This window comes from Loxodonta africana, chromosome 7 (assembly GCF_030014295.1).
Source record: "Loxodonta africana isolate mLoxAfr1 chromosome 7, mLoxAfr1.hap2, whole genome shotgun sequence".
NCBI lineage: Eukaryota > Metazoa > Chordata > Mammalia > Proboscidea > Elephantidae > Loxodonta > Loxodonta africana.
Genome location: NC_087348.1, coordinates 112,495,876 through 112,513,036, shown reverse-complemented (window position 1 = coordinate 112,513,036; position 17,161 = coordinate 112,495,876). Strand labels below are relative to the sequence as shown.

At 36.8% G+C, this 17,161-nt stretch overlaps 1 protein-coding gene across 5 annotated transcripts in view; it reads left to right on the top strand.

Annotated features, from left to right (window-relative positions):
• SLC36A4 (solute carrier family 36 member 4) overlaps positions 1–17,161 on the top strand; it is a 66,615-nt gene that overhangs the window by 30,705 nt on the left and 18,749 nt on the right. For all 5 annotated transcript variants that reach the window (XM_003415584.4, XM_010595381.3, XM_064288822.1 and 2 more), the window contains 3 exons: positions 319–417; positions 3,455–3,624; positions 8,176–8,345. In XM_003415584.4, the coding sequence (XP_003415632.1) occupies positions 319–417; positions 3,455–3,624; positions 8,176–8,345 (439 nt within the window). The remainder of the gene's footprint in view (positions 1–318; positions 418–3,454; positions 3,625–8,175; positions 8,346–17,161) is intronic.

Sequence of the window (17,161 nt, the reverse complement as noted above, 5' to 3'; positions counted from 1 at the left end):
GCATAGTTGTTAAGATCTTGGCTCTTAACTGGAAGGTTGGCCATTCAAATCCATCAGCTGCTCCTTGGAAACTCTATGGGGCAGTTCTACTTTGTCCTACAGAGTCCCTGTGCATTGGACTTGATGGCAACTGACTTGGTTTGTTTTTTTAGCTACATTTAACATAGGATGCTTACAGTGTGTATTAAAAGAATTGTTCACTTTTTAAACACATGTTTGCTGTTAGGAAGCTCAGAAGTATATGATTTTGCTCTTTAATTCTAAATTCTTTAAAATAAGTAAAAGTGTAACCTGTCTTATTTTTCTTTCTTTCTCTAGAATATGCCAAACCCCCACAACCTTCCAATAGTGGCTGGTTGGAAAAAATACCCACTCTTCTTTGGTACTGCTGTGTTTGCTTTTGAAGGCATAGGAGTGGTAAGGATTGGTCTTTATTATGATTTTTTTTTTTTAATCTTGTCAGTACAAAAATTATGTAGTCAAGCTTTTTAAATTGCATGTTTTTCTTTTTTGTTTCCATTTTCTTTATTCCTAGAGCATGATCTGCAGTTTAGTATGATAGACTTGAATTAGTTTATTTCCTCCACCAACTGAAAGTTTAACCTTAAACGTAGCATTTAATCATTCTAATTCTCATTTTTTAATCTGCAAAAGGAAAAAATTAGACTTGTTGATTTTAAACATTTCGCTATGGAAAATTTCAAACATATGCAAAAGTTCAGAGAATAGTATCATGAGCTCCTGTTCAAACATAGTCAACTCATGGCCAATTTTGTTTTATCTATATCCAGTCTACTGTTGCAACCCCAGGTTATATTCAGGCAAATCCCAAACATCATATTTTATACACTGGATGATCTGAAGTGTACTGAAATTGTTACAAAATCACTGTTAGATAAGAATCAAATATTCTTCCTTTATGTTTTTATGTCTTATGCTTGTTTTGATAAACTGTGTTATCATAAAGCTCATACGAAGAGATACAAGTATCCTGAGCATTCTGAGGTCTTAAATATCTTCATTCGAGATGCTTCCAGTTTATTTTAAGCCTACAATTTGTAGATTTGGGGAAAATAGAATATTGCTGTCTACTCTGCTCCATAGCTTGTGTTTCATAGTCTGACGATTTGGTATGGGAACAAAACCACGTGCAAACATTTATTTATATAACCTAAGACATTTTTATTAAGACAAAATAGGTCTCAAGGGTAATTTTATACCACTTTACTTGGGTTTCTGTTCCCTCTGCATTCTCCTTTAGAGAGCTTACACTCTCACAGTTCTAGTTGTCACTGTGGCAGAGGTGACTGAAGATTTTCACTTTTGCCTTTAACTAGTGAGCTCCAGTTAGTTATTGGACATTCCCAGTTAGGTATTGTTCCTTTGATGTCTCAAATTTAACAACCTCAAAGTCTGACACATCCTTTTCCATCCAAAACCAGCTGTACTTTCTCATTTCTCTGTTTTTTTCTGGTTTTATTTTCAGTCACTCAAGCTTGAAACTAGGACTAATTCTTTTTACTCTGTCCTTGGTTCTCTGTTCCAGTCAGTAATTAAGGCATGTTGATTCTTGTTTCATATTTCCAAAATCTACAGTGCTGCTATAATGGTGCCTGACACACAGAAAAGCTCAGTAAATGTTAATTTACTTCCCTTTTCCCTTTGCTAGCTGCACTGGCACCAACCTAGACCACTTCCCCTTTATTTCAGTTGTGGGTTATATCATGTTCTCTGCTCTCTCTTCTTCTGCTAACCATTAATGCTTCCATATTGAGTTGACTTACCCCAAAAGTGGGGAAAATATTAGAGTTATTATCTCAAAGGCTTATTGTGAAGACTGTGTGAGAGGCTACATGCAGAGCTTTTTGATAATGGCTGGCACATTGTAAGCACTCTGTAAATATTTGCTCTTATCATTAGTTAGTGTTTTTCACTTTATGGTAAAATCATATGGCCAAAACCTCTGAAGATACGTTGCCTCAATAACTTTTTAATTAGCTTTTTCTTCTTTGGTTAATGATTCTTTTTTTACTTATGAAAAATAATTTATTAATCTCACTAAAGTTGACAGTACAGATTCATAGATACAGAAACAACTATAGGTATGTGTGTGCATGGATCCCTAGCTCTGTTTGCTGAGAGGACATACAGTCAGTGGTAAATGATAGCCCAATAGCAACGAGCATACTTAGTGCTCTGATCTTGATTTCTAAATACCATTCTCCAGTAAAAGGTACCAAGTTCTTTGGAGAAATGTCTAATTCTAAGATTGAAGCAAGGAAATTCAAGATGAGCCCGGAGTGTCTTGTAGTGCCAGAAAGTAAGGAAGTACTCAAAAACAAAAGGATGGAGACATGTCAAAGGGACACAGGAGCCTACCCAATAGATTTCACAGTGGCCAAAGCTGGAACCAACTGAGCATGAAATAAGTAACATAGTATTCAGTTATAACTCAAAGTATAAAAGAAATATACTCGAGCCTATGCTAATATAAATAAGTGATTGAATAAATAAATTAACTGGGGAGAATTCCAAATAATTTATGTAGATACTCCCACCCTCCAGGAGGTATAGCTTAATCCCTTCTAGCCACTGAGCGAGTTTACTTTAGTGACTTGCTTCCCAAGAATAGAGTATGGTGAGGGGGGAAGAAAAGTAACTTTACCATGAGGAACACTTAACTAAATGATCAAAATTAACATCATTAATGATAAATCATCTTGATAGCAAGTGTGATGAGAAAGGCACTTTACCTCAGTGGTATTTTCCCCTAAAACCTGTAATCTCAGTCTAGTCATGAGGAAGACATTAGACAGACCCCAACAGAGGAACATTCTACAAAATACCTAACCAGTACTCTTCAAAACTGTCAAGGTAATGAACGACAAGGAAAGATTGAGAAACTGTCACAGACCTGAGGAGACTTAGAAGACATGGTGACTAAACGCAAGGGGGTATTCCTGTATGGATTTCTGGAACAGAAAAGGGACATTAGTAGAAAAACTACTGAAATCCAAATACAGTTTGAAGTTTAGGTAATAGTGATGTACTAATATCAGTTCTTAGTTGTAACAAAGGTACCGTGGTAATAAAAGATACCAACAGTGGGAGAAACGGGGTCAGTGGTACATGGGAACTCTCTATGCTATCTTCGCAACTTTTCTGTAAATCTAAAACTATTCTAACATAAAAAGTTTATTTAAAAAGAACTGACAGAAAAATTTACTCGCTAAGAGCTATTTCAAATCTTTTTAAGAATGTAAAAATATGTAGTGTAAAAAGATATATAGCACATAGAAAAATACTTCAATTATGTGTCGTTTTAAAGGGAAAAAAATGTTTACATGTAAACTACAAAAAGGCCAATTTGCATATAAAGTTCAGGCTGTTTTGATTTACTTCTGTTATTTATGTATCATGTTACTTTTAAAAAAGAATCGCATTCTCTTCTTAGGTCCTTCCACTGGAAAACCAAATGAAAGAATCAAAACGCTTCCCCGAAGCATTGAATATTGGCATGGGAATCGTTACGGCTTTGTATATAACATTAGCTACCTTAGGATATATGTGTTTCCGTGATGAAATCAAAGGCAGCATAACTTTAAATCTTCCCCAAGATGTTTGGTAGGTGAATATGAGTTTGTTATTCCTGGTTTATGTTTTTATAGACACTTAGCAATATTTGAGGGTAAAGATGTATTCTTGGATTGCAGTTTAAATGTTTAAGTTTTTTACTGTGATTTCTTTATTTTTGTTATATAGAATTTTTTGTCATCTTCAAAGAAGACCATCTTTGAATTTACAACGTTTTTTTTTTTGTGGGATTTTTTGAAAAGACATTAAAAATGGTAGTACATTTCAAATTTAAGTGTAAGAGTAAAACTTGCACTCTTTAAAAATGGGTATACTTTTAATGAAAAAGAAAAACATTTAACACTTCTTGACCAAAAAAAAGCTGAAACTGTGTACCTGATAAAATAATATATCCCATGGTTTATGATCCTCATTATTTTACTGGCAAACAAAATATGTACCCCAAGTCCTTTCAAAACTCAGATGGGACACATTATAAATAAATAAGATGAAATGGTGCATCTTAATGCTCTCTTGAATATTAGAACCATATTCTGCCAAGTGAAGCAATATATAAGATCTTTCCTTTTTTCAGGGGTTGGTCTTTGGGAATTTTAAAAAGATGTTGACAGTGGTTGCCGTGCAGAGTTACTCCCTTACTTATAAAATGGAAAGTAACTCCTTGGTTTTGATAAATGGAAAGAATAAATGCCAAACTGCTGATTAACTAGTGGCATACTGCTCCTTTAGCTCCTTAGGTAGAAGGTTGGGAACTTTAAATGTCTCACCAGATTAGTGAATACTGACAGCAACAACTAATTTTATCTTCTGACTGGCTCCCTGAGAGTTTGTTTACCATTCATTAATAATTTGAATCCTGGACCTTTACTGGGATAAAACATATCTTTAGAACAAATGTATGTAGGATGCTATTTATGACAGAGGGCATATTCCTAGGATAGTTTCCAGGTTGCATAAAGCGCACACATGCATTGTGCTTATCTTTTTTTTTTTTTTTTTATAAATAGTATAATAGTTTATAATATGGACTAAAAGTTCACACAGCTTAATGTAAGAGGATCTAAGCTGGAATGTAAAGTGTTGCAGTGACCATGGAAAATAGTTTGACTGTTCCTCAAAAAATTAAATATAGAACTACCATGTGAATCAGTAATTCTACTCCTGGGTATATACCCAAGGGACTTGAAAGCAGGGACCCAAACAGATATTATTCACAATAGCTAAAAGGTGGAAACCTATCCATCAACAGATGAATGGATAAACAAAATGTGATCTATGTATACCAAACCCATTGCTGTCGAGTCAATTCTGACTCATAGCAGACCCCTATAGGACAGTGTAAAAGTGCCCCATGGGTTCCCAGGCTGTAAATCTTTATGGAAGTAGACTGCCACATCTTTCTCCCATGGAGCAACTGATAGGTTTGAATCACCAACCTTTTGATTAGCAGCCAAGCAAGTAACCACTGAGCCACCATAGCTCCTTATCTATACATAAAAAAAAAAAAAATACCCCCATCAAAAATGGAAAACCTGTTGCCGGTGAGTCGAGTCCGACGCATAGTGACCCTATAGGACAAAGTAGAACTGCCCCATAGGGTTTCCGAGGATCGGCTGGTGAATTAGAACTGCTGACCTTTTGGTTAGCAGCCTTAACTCTTCATTAGTGTGCCACCAAGGCTCCATCTGTTCATAACAGTGGAATATTATTCAGCCATGAAGAGAAATGAGTTTCTGATACATGCTGTGACGTGAATGAACCTTGAAAACATTATGCTAAGTGAAATAAGTCAGTGTCAAAAGGACAAATATCGTATAATTGCACTCATATGAAATATCTATAATAGGCAAAGGCATAGAGACCAAAGTTTGTTTGTGGTTATTAGGGTCAGAGGGGAGGGAGGAATGGGAGTTACTGCTTTTAAAAAAAAATAAGAAAAATATGTATATACATATATGGATCAAGGATAAAAAATACGATAATATAGTTCATATCTTAAAATACTATATGATGTCTAGAAAACAGAATGGTATTTTTCTCCACTTAGAATAGTATTCAAACTAAATCTTAAAAATAATTTTATTTAAAAATTTCACAGGGATTTTAATGTCAAATATAAAGTATAGGTGGAAATAATATCAGAATTCTTATTCTTATCTACAAAAGTATTTAAAGGAACTCTTAAGGGACTGAAGTAGGGTATGCATGCATTTCAAGTTGAGATGTTCCCATCCCAGAGAGTGAAGAACATATGAACCAACCATGGACAAAAATAAATAGGGAGTGCTTTTGGAATTCACAGCTGACTCCGGTCCCCTACGGTAGCTCTAATTAAGTATTTTTCCACATCACCTTCCCACCCTATTCCTGAGTGCGCTGGGTGGCCAGTTAGAGTGAAAGCAGTTGTGAGTCTTGGTTAAAAGCCTAGCAAGGCACTTGCTAGCTAGAACAAATTTCCTAAGAAACAACAGAAATCTGGAAAATCAGGAAAGCATATGAAGATAAATATTCCACACTTAGAGAACTCCCATTGGGTAATTCTTTTTCATTGTGGGAATATGCCTTACATGGCCTACAGTATCTGCTTTGTGACCTGTGTAACTGTGGAACAGTTAAAATAATAGTCGCAGCTGAGGGGCACTGGAGAAGAGATGCTTGTCTCTTTATAGTGATATCAAAAAAAAAACAAAACCCAAAGCCATTACTGTTGAGTCGATCCCAACTTATAGTGAGCAGATAGGACAGAGTAGAACCACCCCATAGGGTTTCCAAGGAGCACCTGGTGGATTTGAACTGCCGACCTTTTGGTTAGCAGCCGTAGCTCTCCACCACTACGCCACCATATTATGTTATAGTGATAGTCTTCTGTACAGTGTGAGGTTTCGACTAGAACTCAGCTCTTTACTCTTTGGGTATGAAAGCCCATAGCTTTCAGAAAAGCATGTTAGAGAACTAATGGCAGCTAGATATGAGAAGTTATGAAGGGCTTTTGATACCAGCTGGACTCATAAAGGGGTACTTCTTCAAGAAAAGAATTCAGGTTGATTATAAAGAAGCCCCAGGATAAAGCAGACACAGATTAGGGAGGCTGCAAGATACTACCAATTATTCATTACTCTCAATTTTATTGAAGTATCATCTTTTAAAACTAGTGTTAAGTAATACAGGGTAATGTATTGCATTTAGCTTCTGAAGTGAAGAGTATTTTAAAAGTGACAATGAAATAAATTCACAGTTTTGAGTTAGAGTATTAGCCACTTCAGGGCAGGGATCCTGTATCTTCAAGGTTTATGATGCATCCCATAATCTAGCACAATGCTCAGCACTTAGGCGCTCAGTCAATATTTGTTGAACGGGAATCTAGGTTTAAAAGCATTTCCCTTGTTATCTGATAATGTAATCAATGTACCCCTACTAGTCCTAGTCGAGTTATGTTTTAGTCAAGTTACTTGTTTTCCCAAGTATTCCAGTAAACCCAAATAACAGAGAAGAGGAAAAGCATTCTCTTAAGGGTCTTGGGACAACACCCACGTGGCCGTTCTCAAGCATAACGTAACATCAGTTCATGTTCTATTAAAAAACCTCACCCCTTTTACATTCTGTTTTATAATATCTGTGTTGCTTTTTATGTAAAAATACCCCTCCCCCCAAAAAAACTTTTGAGTAAGATTGGATACTTCATGTTTGGCTTTTGGCTTTGAGAACCTCTAGCTCACTGCCATGTTCTAGGAGGGAATGTGCGCTCCAAGTGAAGAGCACAGGTTCAGTGTCATTGCAAGCAAATTGCCCAGGAGGAAGCACTGAACCTCTCAAATACTGGGTTTAAAAAGAACTTAACAAAGTCACGATGGTAACAGTAACACAACTATAGTATGATGTTCCTTTTTATCAGAATTGGTTTGAAGAATTTTTCATATCGCTTTATATAATGTTCTTTTGTTTTACAATTATACATGTATTGAACATTTTATTGTGCTTTAGGTGAAAATTTATAGTGCATATTAGGTTCCCATTCAAAACATTTGTACACAGATTGTTTCGTGACATTGGTTGCAATCCCTGCAATGTATTAGCATTCCCCCCGTCCCCCATTTCCATTCGTCTGGTTTTCCTGTCTCTCAGTGGCTTCCTTTGCCATAGTCATGTTGTGCTGATGTCCCATATATTATGTATTGCCTTCCCTTCACCAAAGTTAACACATGTCTACTATCTAGTTAGTGGTTTCCCCTCACCACCCCTCCCTTACCTGGCAACCTTCAAAGATTGTTTCTTCATGTAAACCTTTGCTTGAGTTTTTTTAATAGTGGTCTCATATAATATTTGTCCTTTTGTGATTGACTTACTTCACTCACCATAATGCCCTCCAGGTTCATCGAGGCTGTGAGGTGTTACAGGAATTCATCAGTTTTCTTTATCATTGCATCGTATTCCATTGTGTGTATGTACCATAATTTGTTTATCCATTCATCTTTTGGTGGGCACTTAGGTTGTTTCCATCTTTTTTTTAACATTAAAAATAAAAAGGAAGATAGCTAGATTCATATTAAGAATGACTAAATTTTGAACTTTTTTTTTCAACAGGTTATATCAATCAGTGAAAATTCTATATTCCTTTGGCATTTTTGTGACATATTCAATTCAGTTCTATGTTCCAGCAGAGATCCTTATTCCTGTGGTCACATCCAAATTTCATGCAAAATGGAAGCAAATTTGTGAATTCGGGATAAGGTCCTTCTTGGTTACTATTACTTGTAAGTATCACTACATACGTATATGTAATAAATAGTAATTGTTAAATTTTTTATTTTATTGTTAAATTTCTTATAATGAGATTACTTAAAGTATATTTTTCAATATTTTAAAAACAATTTTATTCATCTAGCCAGGATACTTTTTGGTTTAAAAATCGTTTATTCTACTACTATATAAGAAAAACATAAACCAGATCCTAACACACTTAAAAAATCAATCAAATTATTATTTTGAATATGACATTAGTGGTGGTTAAAATATAAGTGTATGTTTAAATCAGCTGTTTAATGGACCCCTTACATAGTTGATGTTCTGCTGCTGTTCACAAGGTTTTCACCAGCCAGTGTTTTAAGAAGTAGATAGCCAGGTCCTTCTTCCTACCCATTCCAAAGGTGGTTCAAAAGAATGCAGAAATTATCAAACAATATCATACGCAAGTAAAATTTTGCTGAAGATCATTCAAAAGCAGTTACAGCAGTACATCGACACAGAACTGCCAGAAATTCAAGCCGAATTCAGAAGAGGACATGGAATGAGAGGTGTCGTTGTTGATGTCAGATGGATCTTGGCTAAAAACAGAGAGTGCCAGAAGGATGTTTACCTGAGTTTTATTGACTATGCAGTGGCATTCGACTGTGTGGATCAAAAGAAGTTATGGATAACACTGTGAAGAATGGAAATTCTAGAACATGCAACTGTACTCACAAGGAGCCTGTATGTAGACCAAGAGGCAGTTGTTAGAACAGAACAAGGGAATACTGTGTGGTTGGAAGTCAGGAAAGGTGTGTGTCAGAGTTGTATCCTTTTACCATATTTATTCCGTCTTTATGCTGAGCAAATAATCCAAGAAGCTGGACTATGTGAAGAAGAATGCAGCATCAGGATTGAAGGAAGTCTTATTAACAACCTGCAATATGCAGATGACACAACCTTGCCTGAGAGTGAAGAGGACTTGAAGCACTTACTGATGAAAATCAAAGACTATGCCTTCTGTATGTATTATACTCCAGCATGAAGAAAACAAAAATCCTCACAACTGCACCAATAAATAACATCATGATAAATGGAGAAAAATTGAAGTTGTGAAGGATTTCATTTTACTTGGATCCATAATCAATGCTCATGGAAGCAGCAGTCAGGAAATCAAAGGACATACTGCATTGGGAAAATCTGCTGTAAAAGACTTCTTTAAAGTGTTGAAAAACAAAGATGTCACTTTGAGGACTAAGGTGTGCCTGACCCAACCCATGTGTCTTAGGCTGAGTCCTCTAGAGGAGCAATACCAGTGAGGCATACATGTATCTGTGTATAGAGAGATTTAGCTCAAAGAAATGGCTCACACGATTGTAGAGGTGGCAAGTCCCAAGTTCGTGGGTCAGGTTGTCAGCTTGCAGGATTCCCCTGACTCACATAGCTGCAGGGACTGATGAACCCAAAATCAGCAGGTCATATGTCAGGCCTCTCTGTGTCAGAGGCAGCAGAGGCTGACAAATCCCAAGATCGGCAGGCAATGTGGGAGGCCACTGGCTCACAGGGTATGGAGGTTGATGAATCCCAAGATCAGCAGGCAATACAGTAGGCAGCTGGCTCAAGTCCCAAGAACTGGAGATCAGATGATGAGCCAGATGCACAATCTAGAGCAAGCAAGCGAGTTTTGCCAGAATGTCTGTGTGTATATGTATTGGATGCAGGCCACACCCCTGAAGAGACTCTGCTTGTAACTGATTGGATGATCGCATCATGGAAGATGACTATATCATTACATAACTGCCAAACCATTGAGAATCATGGTCCAGCCAAGTTGACACACAACCGTTCCCACCATGGTATTTTCAGTCGCTTTATATGCATGCAAAAGCTGGGCAATAAATAAGGAAGACAAAAGAAGAATTGATGCCTTTGAATTATGGTGTTGGCAGAGAATATTGAATATACCATGGACTGCCAGAAGAACCAACAGATCTGTCTTGGAAGAAGTATTGCCAGAATGCCCCTTAGAAGCGAGAATGGTGAGACTTTGTTTAACATACTTTGTACATGTTATCAGTAGGGACCAGTCCCTGGAGAAGGATATCGTGGTTGGTAAAGTAGAGGGTCAGTGAGAAAGAAGAAGACTGTTCATGAAATGGATTGATGTAGTGGCTGCAACAGTGGGCTCAAGCATAACAATTATGGGGATCAGGACTGGGCAGTGTTTCATTCTCTCGTACATAGGGTCACTATGAATTGGAACCAACTTGATGGCACCTAACAACAATAACAACACATAGCTGATACACATTTTACTTTGGTTCTAGTTTTCCTTGGGTTTTTTATTTCTGCTTTTTTTTTAATATATTTAACAGCATAACTATACATGACTACCTACAGGTGAGGGTTTTGTTTTGATCTTTAATAATTTCAGTGGCTTATTTTACTTATTTTTTGAAGGAGTGTATGTAATCTCTCATTAACATTTCACATTACAAAGTGCCTCTTTAAAGAAGTATTAATAATGGAGACTTACGGAGAGAGAGCTTGAGTTTGGTATAGTGGAAAGAGTCTAAGTTTTGGAGTCAAACACATTTAGGTATTCAAACTCAGGCTACCACTTACTTCCTTAGTGACTTTAGGAAAGTTACATCTTTGAGCCCTTCTGTCTTTAATTATGAAATGAATGTATGACTTCCTTATGGCATATTTGTGGGGTTTAACAATAATATTAATAAAGTAGCTGGAAGTTTTGTCATTACCATCATTATTATTATAACTACAAATGAAAGGAGGACTGTAACACTGAACTAACATGGGATTGCCAAGAATGATACCAGGGACCAGATTACTGGTGTTCTAGAGAGAAAGCAGCTTTGGAAATTCTGTGTAAGAAATTAGTAACTGTCTTGGACTATTCTGCTTGGGGAATGGTGGAGCTAGAAATTCTGGGCAAGTCTGTAAATTGCATTGGGCAGCTTGGGGTTGAGCTTATACATATATTTATAAAAAGTATTTTTTTAATGGTACTTTATATAAAGGCTTACAGAGCAAATTGGTTTCTCATTAAACAATTAATATACATATTGTTTTGTGACATTGGTTGTCAACCCCATGACAGGTCAACACTCTCCCCTTCTCAATCTTAGGTTCCCGATTACCAGCTTTCCTGTTCCCTCCTGCCTTTAATTCCTTGCCTCTGGGCTTGTGTGCTCCTTTAGTCTTGTTTTATGGGCCTGTCTAATCTTTGGCTGAAGGGTGAACCTTAGGAGTAACTTCATTACCGAGCTAAAAGGGTGTCCAGGGGCCATACTCTTGGGATTTCTCCAGTCTCTGTCAGACCAGTAAGTCTGGTCTTTCTTGTGAGTTAGTTTTTTTTCCTCCATTTTTCTCCAGCTCTGTCTGGGACCCTCTATTGTGATCCCTGTCAGAGTAGTCGGTGGTGGTAGCCAGGCACCATCTAGTTGTGCTGGACTCGGTCTGGTAGAGGCTGTGGTAGTTGTGGTCCAGTAGTCTTTTGGACTAATCTTTCCCTTTTGTCTTTAGTTTTCTTCATTCTTCCTTGCTCCAGAAGGGGTGGGACCAGTGGAGTACCTTAGATGGCCGCTCACAAGCTTTAAGACACTGGACGGTACTCACCAAAATAGAATGTAGCACATTGTCTTATAAAGGGTATTTTTTTTTTTTAAGAGAAAAGCTAAGCTGGAAGAAGTAGATAAAAGTGTTATTTTTCAAAGTTATCATTTCAGTGAATTACATCATATTGAGGAATGAAGTAGTTAAGCCCATACTCTGATGACTAATGAAACATTCAGTAGGGAAAAAAGATATTTTAAAATGTTTTGAGATGTTTTTATGTCACCTTTATTGATACTTTGACAACCGTACTGAATAAAAAGTCGTTGGTTTTAGTAAAAGTCCTTTTTCTAATAAGCACGAAACTGTTCTAATCTAAAAATGTGCCTTTTTTTGAAATCAGCTACTGAAGGAGCTTGGGCAGTGTGAAAAGGGGTTAGAATTTTTTGTGACTTCATCCATTTGTGCGCACTGGCTGCCACCTTTACATGGGCACTACTAGCTGTTGAAGCACAGACGACACCACATCTGCTATCATGACTTTATTCCCAGAAGCCAGGGGCATTCCTTTCAAGAGCTGTGCTCATGGCACATAGATTCGAAGTTTTTTATCAGGTGCTTCTTTGAGCTGTATCTACTCAATCATCTCTGAAGGTTACATTTTACAGCATTATGGTCTGAACAAAGAGAACAAAAACCATGCAGTATTCCCTTCTACTTCATTTGGGAAGGACCCCTGCTGGCAAAGTGGTTTAAGCACTTGACAGCAGTTTGAACCCACCAGCTGCTCCACGGGAGAAGTGGCAGTCTGCTTCCATAAGGATTTACAGCCTTGGAAACCCTATGAGGCAGTTTTACTCAGTCCTATAGGGTTGCTATAAGTTGGAATCAACTCGACGGCAGTAGATTTGGGTTGTTTTTTTTGTTTTGTTTTTGGTTATTTCATTTGTACACATCACTGGACACTGAACTTCATTTGAGTCCTTGACATATCCTTCCAAATTAAAGCAAAAACTGATACTTCAATAAGACTTTTTAAAAAATTTTTATTCTCCAAAGCTTTCAAATAGATTTTTGGGCAGACTCTTTACTGATAAATGTGTGTGAACAGCTAATAGAACCTTGTAATGTTCACAGAGCAGGCTGTGCAGCACTCAGTGAGAGTGGAGGCTCAGCTGGATTTGCACTGAACATAATGCCTTTTAGTGTTCCAAAATTTTTAAAGTAGTAAGTTTATCAGCTTGGGTTATGCTGGCTATGTCCAAGTCTCCATCTGGCATTTGAATCATTGTTTCAAAACGTCTTGGTGGAACTCAAACACTTGGAAAGATGAGTCATCTCTTCCTGTACATGCCTTGTTGGCCATTACCTGGTATATCGGCATCCTAAAGGGGAAGGAAAAGAGTGGATAGAACTGGCCAAAGGCCACCACGCACTACAGTAAATACCTTTCATTTTAAAAGCGGGGCTACTATGAGATGTTCTGAATTATAAAGAAACTGAGACTAGTATTTAATTTCCATTGAACCAGCAAAATGTATTAAGTACTGCTTATTTCTGTTATTGATCAATTTGTTGATCCTTCTATTTCTTACTTGAAAAGTTCTTGACTTTGATAGTATTCTTCTCTGCTTTTAGTAGACTATAATTACATATGTACTCACAGTGACCCTGTAAGACAGAGTAGCACTGCCCCATAGAGTTTTTCTAGAAGTGGCTGGTGGATTCGAACTCCCGACCTTTTGGTTAGCAGCCAAACACTTAACCACTGTGCCACCAGGTCTCCACATATGTACTGGAAAACATAAATCTTTAGTACTCTACAGAATGAGAAGATAAACTAAAATCCTTCATTGAACTGCCAGTGGGGATGAAAAGAAGTGCTTTTCTATAGCCTAATACCGTTAGAGTTAGTTGTATGTAAAGAGCACCATTAATTATTTGTCTTATTAAGGTAAACGTGCTAGGTTGTTTTCCACAGTTTTGTTGGTGATGGCTGTAATATCAAGTGTTATTTTGCTCTGATATTTCTGCTTTCACCCATCAGATGCAAAGGGACTTAAAATAGGCATTTTTCCCCTTAAATTGGAGGGAACTTTATGCCTTAATGATAAATCTTTTTCTTTAGAATATAGTTTTGGGAAATACTATATGAGCCTAACTAGTATGTAATAGATACATTCATAATTGGCTGCTTATGGATGGCATGGGGCTACCTATTTTCAGTAATTCTTTGAAGAATATATTTGCAATGAACTATCCTTTGATTTATTATGCATTTGAGTTTTTTATGTTGGATTGGCTTAAAGCATATATACTTCTCTTCCTTGAACTAATAACATTACTAAATAATGTACTGCAAGTTTTTTTTTAACTAGGAAATATCTAGTGGTTATATAACATTTAAATGATAGATTTATCTAATTGAAATTATATTTTATGATTCAAAAATGTTTGATAAATGAAATTTCAATCTATAAGTTATGTAGTGTTCTTCCACATGGTTTTCCAACAGCATTTTATTTGATTTAGTAGTGACACCTTGGACTACTGGAAAAACTAATAATGTAAAATGTATTCCAAGTAGAAAGGCTGTCCAGGGAGCCAGGTTCTAGTCATGTTTGTCTGTCCTCTCATTTATACTACCATCTACTGTATGTTGGTAAAACGTGTCTCCACAAAATCGGTATGTTCAATAATTTTTAAAGGCCCTACTTGTATCTGAGAGTTTTGCTTTATTAGAAGGAAATTTTAAAGGGATGTAACAAGCATCTTTTAATAGATGAGATTTAGAGAATCCACCTTATAAAGTATTTCTAGTTTATAGAGTTTCAACTTACTCAAAGTTAGTTATTTTATTTATAAAGTGTTAGCTCACCTCAGGCCTATAGGTATGAGGCTAGGTTTATAATTTCAAAATAATTTTTAAGGTAGTAGCTTTCATAATAATTTGAATAGAAAACAATTTTTCCAGAAAAATATAATTTAGGAAAACAGATCCCACAAAATTTAGAAAACCTCAATGGTTTTTCCCTTGAAGAATAAAATAATTATAAAAGAACTGTTGAGAATAAAAAGAGGACAACTTAACTGAATATAATATTAATGCCAAAATCTGACAAAAAAAGGAAAACCAGTGATCAGTTTCAATAAATAATGATGTAAAAATTCTAACTATAATGTTAGCAGACAGAATCCAGCAGCATAATAAAAGAATAATACATTGCTTAAAAGTATTTTTCAGAATATTAAAGAGGGTTCACTATCAAGTAAGCTGTTAAATTAATTATATAAATAGATCTCAGGACAAAAGCCACATGCTAATCTTGAAGTGCTGAAAAGGTATTTGGCAAAATTTAAAATGCATTCTTGATTTTTTAAAAATTCAATAGAATAGGAATATATGGATAATTTCTTGATATGATGTGACTATAGGTGTGCATGCAGATGTCAGCCCAAAAGACAACACCAGTTGTAGTGGGAAGAGTGGGATGCATTCCTAATGAAGTCAGGAACAGGACAAGTATGTCCACTAGCGCTACTGCTGCACCATCCCCATTTTCACCCACTGTGCGTTGAACCGTTGTGATCCATAATATTTTCATTGGCTACTGGGGAAGCAAGCAAAATCTCTACAAGGCAAGGCCATGGTAGCTCCATAGACAAATCCAAACTCCCTGAGAGACCGAATTGCTGGGCTGAGGGCTGTGGGGACCATGGTCTCAGGGAACATCTAGCTCAATTGGCATAACAGAGTTTATAAAGAAAACGTTCTACATTCTACTTTGGTGAGTAGCATCTGGGGTCTTAAAAGCCTGTGAGCGGCCATCTAGGATACTCCACTGCTCTCACCCCTTCCGGAGCAAGGAATAATGAAGAAAACTAAAGACTTAAGGGAAAGATTAGCCCAAAGGACTAATGGACCATATCTACCGTGGCCTTCATCAGACTGAGTCCAGTACAATTAGATGGTGTCCAGCTACCACCAGTGACTGCCCTGATAGGGATCACAATAGAGGGCCCCAGACAGAGCTGGATAAAAATATAGAACAAAAGTCTAACTCAAAAAGAAAGACCAGACTTTCTGGCCTGACAGACTGGAGACACCCCAAAAGTATGGTCCCTGGACACCCTTTTAGCTCAGTAACGAAGTCACTCCTGAGGCCCATAAAACAAAATGAGACTAAAGGGCCACACCAGCCCAGGGGCAAGGACTAGAGCGCAGGAGGGGACAGGAAAGTTGGTAATAGGGAACTCCAGGTTGAGGGCAGGAGTGTTCACGTCTTTGGGTTGGTAACCAACGTCACAAAAATAATATGTGTATTGTTTAATGAGAAGCTAGTTTGTTCTGTAACCTTCACCTAAAGTACAATTAAAAAAAAAATCTTAAAAAAAAAAAACAATGAGTGACATTTCCTGAACTCTGACTTGTCAACAGAGCTTCCTATATAAACAACTTTTAATTGTTCACTGTAAAATTCTGGGCAAAGAAGTTTGGATAGTTTATTTCCAACATATTTGCATTACTCTGCCATACAGCTCATTCAACAATGATGGGCATCTAGGTTGTTTCCATTGTTTTGCTATCGTGAACAGTGCTGCAGTGAACGTGGGTGTGCATACATCTTTTCATGTGATGGCTTTTATTTCTCTAGGATGTATTCCTAGGAGTGGGATTGCTGGATCATATGGTATGTCTATTTCTGGCTTTGTAAGGAAGTGCCATATCTTTTTCCAAAATGGTTGTATCATTTTGCATTCCCACCAGCAGTGCCTAGGAGTTCCAGTCTCCCCACAGCCTCTCCAACATTTATTTTCTGTTTTATTTTGTTTGTGCCAGTAATGCCAGGGTGAGATGGTATCTCATTGTGGTTTTGATTTGCATCTCTGTAAATCACAAGCATTTCCTCATTTATCTGTTAGCCACTTGAATGTCTTCTTTGGTGAAGTGTCTGTTCATTGCCTTTATCCATTTTTTAATTGGATTATTTGTCTTTTTGCTGTAGCGGTGTTGGATTTTCCTGTAGATTTTAGAGATTAGACCTTTGTCAGATTTGCCATAGCCAAAAATTTTTTCCAAGTCTGTAGGTTCTCTTTTTACTCTTCCAGTGAAGTCTTTTGATGAGCATAAGTATTTAATTTTTAGAAGATCCCAGTTATCTAGCTTATCTTCTGGAGTTTGTATGTTGTTAGTTATGTATCCTTTTAGTGCTTTGTATTAGGGCCTTTAGCGTTGATCCTATTTTTTCTTCTATGACCTTTATAGCTT